Below are 8,868 nucleotides of genomic sequence, written 5' to 3' on the forward strand. Positions count from 1 at the left end.
ACCCGGCCCTCCATACAGTTTCAGAACCCCGATGTGACTCTCAGGCCAAAAAGTTTGCCTACCCCTGCCCTAGAGACTGACTCATCGTATTGCATAATGTGTATGCACCTACTCAGTATTGTACGGGTAGATGGCTAGTCTTTAAAATGCTGATGTTTTACAGACAAATTGACACACAGAAGAATGTGTGATATTAACCCCAGTGTCCAGTGATGAGGCCTGTGGGGGGAAAAAAGAGAAGGCTGCAATAGCCAGTAAATAGGCACGCTTTCCCTTCCAGGTGGTCTGAATTATTTTTCTCCTCGGTGACAATAGGAATGCTAGAGTCACTTTGACTAGCTGCTGTACAAATTGTAAGCCTGCCTCACAAGTCTGAAAGCATGGAACATGTGCATTTCTCCGCAAAATGGTAGCACAGAATTAGTACAATTCATTCCACATGGGAGTTAAAATAAACAAGCTCTGACATCTCTCTTCTTGTATATCCACAATCCAGTGAAGCAAGGGGCTGGAAATGCTAAATCTACAGTAGAGAGACAAGGTGGGTGATTTGTGTCTCTCCCATAACCTGGGACCGCCATAGCTACAACAACAAATCCACAGGACGCAGTCAGGTAACGCATTTGGAAGGAGGGACAAGACAGCGATGAGCAAACAGGGGCAACAAAAGTTAAATATGATAATAGACACAGCGATGCTCAATGTGCCTTCAATGATACATGATCAGGACCTCAGCTGTGTCTCTCTCGTGATCATTCCAGGTCCCATGTTACCTTTTAAAAGTGTTCCTCTGTAACTTGACTTTTAAAAAACTACTTTAAAACAATTTCTGTTAGTATGGTTTTGAAGTTGGTTTTTGAAATCCTTTTTTAAAATGGTTCTAATAAGAAACTTACAAGAACTTTTTTTTTTTAAGTTTTTATTAAGAATCTTTCAGCAAGGAAGAAACTGACTGATTAAAGAAAATACTGGGGGGGGGGGAATTCCCCCCCCCCAATTGTCATAGATATTACTTGTAACTAAAATTGGTACGTACTATTGACAGAAGTATAATTTTCATGTTGACTGGATCCCTTTAACTCCAATGTCTTTGGGCAGAATTAATATTTACCTCTCTAAATCCCTCTAGCCGGTTTAATTGAATATGATGATCTTCACTCCCTTCTCCTAAATAGCTGAAGATATTTCAAGAGGCTGCTAAGTAGTTGTCTTGTTTCACCCCAGAGGTGGCTGCATTTCAGTGGTGAGTGATGTGCTTCTTAAAATATCCCTCCCCTATATCACAGGGTTGCTGTGAGGTTTAAAGTCATTTGAGACCCAAAAAGAGCACTAGTCTCTACCCTACTCTCTCCCTTTCCTTACTTTATCACTTTTATAGCTCAAATTATTTTAGCACTTCCATTTTCTCAAATACTCCTAACCAGCAAGTGGTCTGCAACGCACTGTGCAAAGCTGGTGTCCTAGAAAGTATGTCGGCCATTCCACCCATGCTATTACAGCGTAGTGAGTGACAAGTGGCTCAGAGATCGAAGGACGGGATACCTTATACGCTTTAGCATCCAACTGGCATTTTGCAAACCCTGCTCACTCTCTCATTCCTAAAACCAGAGCCAGCTGGCAACAAAACTTCCCATCAAACATATAAGAAGTGCAAGGGGCACCCTCAGGAGCCCTTCTGCCAGAGCCACTCCTTCTCACCAGCACAGAGTGTGTTCACAGAACCACTTTCAGCTCCAAAACATGTGGGACAAACGCCCACAGCACCTTTTTCCAGTAGCAGCATCTGGAGAGACGACCTGGTGTGAGAGGGTGAGCCCAGAGTATGCACTCTTTTCCTGATCAGTAGGCTTGGCAGAATACACACTCTAGTTAATATTCATATTTTATATATGGTTGTTTTTCAGTAGGGTCATCTATTAATTGCAGTTAATTCATGAGATTAACTCAAAAATTAATTGCCGTTTTAATCGCACTGTTAAACAACAGGATCCCAATTGAAATTTTATTAAATATTTTTGGATGTTTTTCTACATTTTCAAATATACTGATTTCTGTTACAACACAGACTACAAAGTGTACACTCTTCACTTTATATTTTTGATTATCATTTTTACAGTGGAAATATTTGTGAACAAAAGAGTATTTTTCAATTCACTTAATACAAGTACTGTAGTGCAATCTCTTTATCATGAAAGTGCAACTTACAAATGTCGATTTTTTTGTTATGTCACTGCACTCAAAAACAAAACTATGCAAAACTTCAGAGCCTACAAGTCCACTCTGACCTACTTCTTATTCAGCCAATTTCTAAGACTAACATGTTTGTTTACATTTACAGGAGACAATGCTGCCCACTTCTTATTTACGTCACCAGAAAGTAAGAACAGGTGTTCCCAAGGGACTTTTGTAGCCAGCATTGAAAGGTATTTATGTGCCAGATATGCTAAATATTCATAAGGCCCTTCGTGCTTCGGCCACCATTCCAGAGGACATGCTTCCATGCTGATGCTCGTTAAAAAAATAAAGCGTTAATTAAATTTGTGACTAAACTCCTTGGGGCAAAACTGTATGTCTCCAGCTCTGTTTTACCCCCATTCTGCCATATATTTCATGTTATAGTAATCTCGGATGATAAGTGAGCACATGTTGTTCGTTTTTAAGAACACTTTCACAAAACGCAAACAAGGTACCAATGTGAGATTTCCAAAGATAGCTACAGCACTGCACTCAAGGTTTAAGAATCTGAAGTGCCTTCCAAAATTTGAGAGGGATGAGGTGTGGAGCATGCTTTCAGAAGTCTTAAAGAGCAACGCTCCAATGCAGAAACTACTGAACCCAAACCACCATAAAACAAAATCAACCTTCTGCTGGTGGCATCTGACTCAGAGGATGAAAATGAACATGCGTCAGTCTGCACTGCTTTGGATTGTTATCAAGCAGAACCTGTCATCAGCATGGATGCATGTCCTCTGGAACGGTGGTTGAAGCATGAAGAGACATGTGAATCTTTAGATCATCTGGCATGTAAATATCTTGCGATGCTAGCTATAACAGTGCCATGTGAACCCCTGTTCGCAATGTCACCTGAAAGTGAGAACAAGAAGCAGGCAGCATTATCTCCTGCAAATATAAACACACTTGTTTGTCTGAGTGATCTGACCAAGAAACGGGACTGATTGGACTTGTAGGCTCTAAAGTTTTAGTTTGTTTTATTTTTGAATGCAGTTATTCTTTTGTACGTAATTCTACATTTGTAAATTCAACTTTCATGATAAAGAGACTGCACAACAGTACTTGTATTAGGTGAACTGAAAAATACTATTTTTGCTTTTTACCGCGCAAATACTTGTAATCAGAAATATACAGTAAGCACTGTACACTTTGTATTCTGTGTGGTAATTGAAATCAATATATCCAAACATCCAAAATTATTTAAATGGTATTCTGTTATTAACAGTGCAATTAATTGCAGTTAATTTTTTTAATCTCTTGACAGCCCTGTTTTGAAGCCCTTTTTTTTTCTATTTTTATCTATTTAAATTTTCCAGTTGTGGGAAACTGCAGGGGATGGCCAAACAATGATTTTGAGACGTTGAGATTCAAAAAGTTAAAGCAGAAATTGTCAACATTGCATGTCAAAACATACCAAATAAATATCCTTAAATCTAACTCTACAAAGTCCTCAAGCAGCTTTTTCTTACTTTGCCTATATGTACGTTTTGATTATCCTCAATGGAAATATTTTTCATCGGTTTGCGTGTGCAGTGAAATCAACTTTTACCGACACTTACCAATTAAAAATCTAATGCTGCCAAGGCTACCGATAGGTAATACAGAGAGTGATGTTGGAAGCTGCTTTATCAAAAGCACGGGTATAGTGTCGCCAATGGCATCTGCTTAAGTTAATAAAAGAGAGGGGGAACCCTAAGCTATAACCACTCCCACTTAGTCAGCTGTTCAAAATACTGGTCAGTTCTGTGTTATAAGTGATTAATAGCCTAGGAGCAATCTTCCACTCCTTAATCTTCAGTTTCACATTCTGTTTTCTCAACCCTAGGAAAATTCCTTTTGATAGTTGTGAGAAAACTGAAATATCTTCCTTTGTCGTCTGAGAGATTCACTCAATTTTTTAATGCACAATGTGTTCTCTATTCTTAACACAGCTCCGTTAGCGGGGCCAATCACATAATAAAAAATATATTTTACTGTTCCATACAAGGGGAACCATAATTAACCCTCTTTGAAAAATGGGGGGGGAACCCTACAAACTAAAAGGGCAGAATTCCTGCAAGCAACTTAACATTTGCAGCATTTGCCCAACTAGACAAACTCGCTAGTTTCAAGCCTCCTGGATTTACACCAAGCATTACTTTACGCTGCTTTTGCAAATTCTCTCCTAGCCAAGTGCCTGTAAGGACAATATGTTAATGGCAAGAAGTTCTGAAATAGCACAGTGGAGAAAACGTGGATATTACATAACTAACCTGAATCTTTACATAGCTTAGAAGAGGTTAATTTTATACCAGCAGAAACCCATAGGGGTGCTATACACAAAGATGATAAACAGGAGTTGCTATTTTGTGTTACATCTGTTCAGTTGCTATTTAGAGCAGGAAAAAAATTAAATGAACAATGAAATATAAATAAAATGTAACGTTCAATATGTGCACTTCCTTTGATCAAAGTCCATAAGTACATATGTCAGTGAGTCACACGTGACTAGCTTCTCATAACATTATCTGCATCGAGTTTTAACTTGATTTGAAAACAAAAAAAAAAAAAAAAAACCCTTAAACTTGAATCACTGAAATGCAGGAACTGGGCTCTAAGTATATTTACTATCTCACATGGTGATCTCAGTATAGGATTGTGATCAGAACTTCTCTAACATAAAAAAAAAAAAACAACCGAAAGTGTCTACAGGGTGGTTTTTGTTTTTTAATATGGATTTAAAAAGTAAATATAACACATTTATTCAGACTTGCAGCCTCTGACTTTCATGTGTTTAGCAAGGAATCTATGTAATAAGGGATTTCATCACTTTTTTTCTGTGATATCCTATTAGTTGTGACAGCCATGTATTCCATATCTGGCACTGATTCTAATTCTTCTGTACTGTAATTTCCTCAAACAGATAATCTTCCATACTATTTTGCATACATCAAGGTGGAATTAACTTCTGGGATACAGAAATGATACTTGCATATAATTCTAGCCTTCCAGTTCTTTCTGTTCATTTTTACTGCATTTTCTTTAGGGTAGGAAATAATTCCATACATACGAATGTAGTTTTAGTCTCTTGACTAACAAAAATAAGGAAATCATGTGATTTGCTTAATGTTTGAGATACTAGAATTCTGTACCTTCTCGTGACCTGCCTTCTTAACTTGTATTTTACCTGCCACAAAACTTTTGAATTCTAGCACTGGAATTCTGAGCCTTAATATGTTTATAAGCACATATAATGAAAAGAAATCTGCATAAGACTTACCTCTCAATTAACGAAGGAACTTTACCGAGGATGGTCTCTACTCTCAAATAATCTGTTGGCGACACATTTTTGATGGAATAGAAATATTTTATTTCCAGTTACGTACATCTAAAAGGCGGTATCTAAAAATACCGATCTTTCATTTAAACCAAGGACAAGACTTGATATATGTATGTACAAGAGAAACTTACTGACCAATCTCTTTTCACTGCATTATCTCCGTTGTGAAGAAAGGCACCAAAACCAAATTAAATATAATCTTAGTCAACTTTTCAGAACAAGTTGTTGGAAATTACTTGAGGGGGGATTCTAGAGTTGAAGGGCAAGAGCTATTCAATAAATTTTTATTTTGACAAGCCTGGAAAGGTAAAACTTCATATCCAATATTAAATGATCTAACATGTTATGCCTTTATTTCATTCTGAAGACTGACTATTTCAATAGTTTCTTGAGGTAGGGGAAGGCTGTTGATGACTCAATTCAAAAGTAATGTAAACTTAAAGGCACTCATATGATGGAGTGGGATGGACGGAAAAGGGATTCAAGAATGAGCCTATTCACTGAAATAATGTTTTGTGGGTTGGCTACTTGTCCACTCCATTTTATTGGTACCGAAGGGAACTGACAGGGCTATTGCTGGGAAATGCAAAAAGCTAGGTTAAAACCAGAAATGGGCTGCTTTCCCTTTACTAGGCATACTTGCTTAAAAGTCTTTTTCTACAAGGCATCTGGTCCTGCTTGATCAGTTTTTCCAACTCTGTGGCTGGGGGAATCTCAGGAAGAACCCCACCCCATCCGCCTTCCATCCCTCCATTCCCCCCTGCACATGAGGCAGGATCCCCGCATGAGCTATAGATCAGCATGTTGGGGGTCTCATTAGTGACAAGTCCTGTGAGCATCCTCTTGTTCTATTTTATCTGGTCAAACTTCTTTGCCTCCTTCTGTTGGAAACTTTTCTACACTTCTCCACTTGGCTGGGAAAGATGATTGCAGCAAATCCAAATTAGGAATAAATTACATAACCCCTCTGAATCTGGTACAAAAGGAAAACTGGGGGTGGGGGAAATATGAGCGCAACCCCTTGATTTAAAGGATAAACTTACCCTCTCACCCTGTCCTTTCCCATTGCACTTAATCAAAGTGTATTGATTGCCACTAAAGTTGCGGGACAGACTGCCCGAAAGTCCTCGGATCACCTTCCCAAGTGTCCCCGGCTGGCAATGTCTCTAATCCACCCCCAGAAGCTACCTGATGGCTGCAAAATGCAAGACTAAGCAGCCCCCATATGAGAGCCAAACCAGCCAGCTCAAAGCTGCATCTTGTGTACCCAGGAATCTCGTTGCTGACAAATATGTGCAGTGACTCCTACTTATGCCATTCGAGACCTGTCTGAGACGTTTACTGCAGTTCGCCAGCATTTTTACAATTAAAAAAAAAAATCGCCCACAACTTCCCCCCCTCCCCTTGGGCTACAAAGCAGTAGGAGTCCTGCACAATCCAAGATTTACAAAGAGAGAGCAGGTTTCAGAGTAGCAGCTGTGTTAGTCTGTATCCGCAAAAAGAACAAGAGGACTTGGGGCACCTTAGAGACTAACCAGTTTATTTGAGCATAAGCTTTCCTGCTTCATCGGAAGCTGATGCTCAAATAAACTGGTTAGTCTCTAAGGTGCCACAAGTACTCCATTTATTTGAGCGTAAGCTTTCGTGGGCTACAGCTCCCTTCATCGGATGCGTTCTCTCCAAGTCCCCAGTGCTTCTAAAAAATGAGTAGTACCCCAGTCCGCCCCCAGCCTGTTTTAATGGTGAAATAAAACAAAAGCCTTCCATTGCAGACTCCCAGCGATCTGCTGTCACCCTCGCTGCCTCTGACCAAAACTTACCAAATATTAGGGGGGGGGGGAATGTCGGTGGAAAATGATCTCAATGCTGGCACCAGAACAATACTTTCTCATGGAAACATAGGTATATATTTAATTCCGAGTAACTCCACTCAAGTTTCACCTTCCATCCCCTGAAGAGACCTTTTTAAAAAAAGTTTGGCTTAATGCTGCACTTGAAAGTATCCGCAGTTTGGATGCATTTTGCCTATTTTGCAAATGTATACAGCAGTGCATGCATGTGCTCTTCAACATTCTTTATCTCTCCTGACTGTGCAAAAGGCAAAAAGAGCTCGGTAATCCCAGCAGAAGAATGCAAATAACGTCAATGCACAGCTGAACTGCAAGCCCTGCCTTACAGGAACTGTGTGTGTGTGTGTCTGTCTACAAAAAAGGCACATACTAAACAGGAAATGCAACTGAAAGCAATTGAAAGCCTCAAACTTCAAAATGCAATTGCATCCCGAAAATTGCATTCATGCACTTGAAAATGCATGCATGCTTTTTTGCATATTTTGCAAGGAACAGAAGTCGGATCCTTACCTCTCGGCTGAGACATTTTCCCCTTTGCTTTGATGGGGGAGGGGAGCACAAAAGACTTTGCCTTGCCTCTCTTCTGTAGCTAGTTTTGCAACAAAGATGCAAACTGCAAGCGCTCAATCTTCATGCAACTGGAGTTTTTCTGACTTGCTGCAGCAGATCTCTTTGCAGAGAGGAGCGGTGCAATTGCACACCTTGCAAAACAGATTGCAAAGTATTTTTTCCCCAATTGCAATGGAAGGGAAGGCTCTGCTGCACCTACATGATGGGCCAGGGCTGGCAGCTAAAAGCTCCAAACTTGGATCTGAGTATCTTAGTGCGCAGACGTCCTTCCTACGAGCACCGCGGTGATCACTGGGTAATGTAGTTTCCCGGAGAAGTCCATGGAACGCTTCCTTAAGGGGGAGACAGTTGCTGCGGTGCATTGCACAGCACAGTCGATCTGGATGCATTGCAAAAAATAATCGTCTCGTTCACACGGCAGAAATCGGCTTCGCCACAAACGACTGCACGTCCTTGTGCTTACAGGGAGTGTCACGGTAACAGCAGCCTTTGAGTCTGTGTGGCTTTGATCAAGCTGGGGGAGATGCAGATTACTCTCTCCTTAGTTACAATATTCCTTTGGCGATTGTGTGCATTTTTCTGTTTATGGTAGTTAATAATAGTCCTTCCTTGTTATGCATGTTGGTACAAAATCCAGCAGCCTGTCTGCTTAGCAACACAGGGTGACTAGAACACATCTCGCCAATGCTTATTCACTGGCTTCCAGTGTAGCACAGTCCAGTGATGGCTTTGGTCCTAACGCCCTGACAATGACAAACCATGTCTTCTTCCTCCAGCAGCCTCCAAGGACAGCCATGTTCCACTGGATCAATGAAACCATCAGTCAGTAGGGGGCAGCTTGCTGAGCTCAAGAGCTGGAGCCCGATCATGGAATTAACTCCCCCAGGAAATAAAAAT

The 8,868-nt window shown here is 40.3% G+C and overlaps 1 protein-coding gene across 2 annotated transcripts in view; it reads right to left on the bottom strand.

The window, feature by feature from the left end:
- Window positions 1-8,222, bottom strand: part of MAP2K6 (mitogen-activated protein kinase kinase 6) — a 94,381-nt gene extending 86,159 nt beyond the window's left edge. For both annotated transcript variants that reach the window (XR_012154916.1, XM_073311641.1), the window contains exon 1: window positions 7,912-8,222. Coding sequence is in view for 1 of the 2 variants with exons in the window: in XM_073311641.1 (XP_073167742.1) it covers window positions 7,912-7,927 (16 nt within the window). In the remaining variant the exon portion in view is untranslated. The remainder of the gene's footprint in view (window positions 1-7,911) is intronic.
- Window positions 8,223-8,868: the final 646 nt, after the last annotated feature.

Source organism: Lepidochelys kempii, chromosome 14, assembly GCF_965140265.1.
Source record: "Lepidochelys kempii isolate rLepKem1 chromosome 14, rLepKem1.hap2, whole genome shotgun sequence".
Classification (NCBI taxonomy): Eukaryota; Metazoa; Chordata; order Testudines; family Cheloniidae; genus Lepidochelys; species Lepidochelys kempii.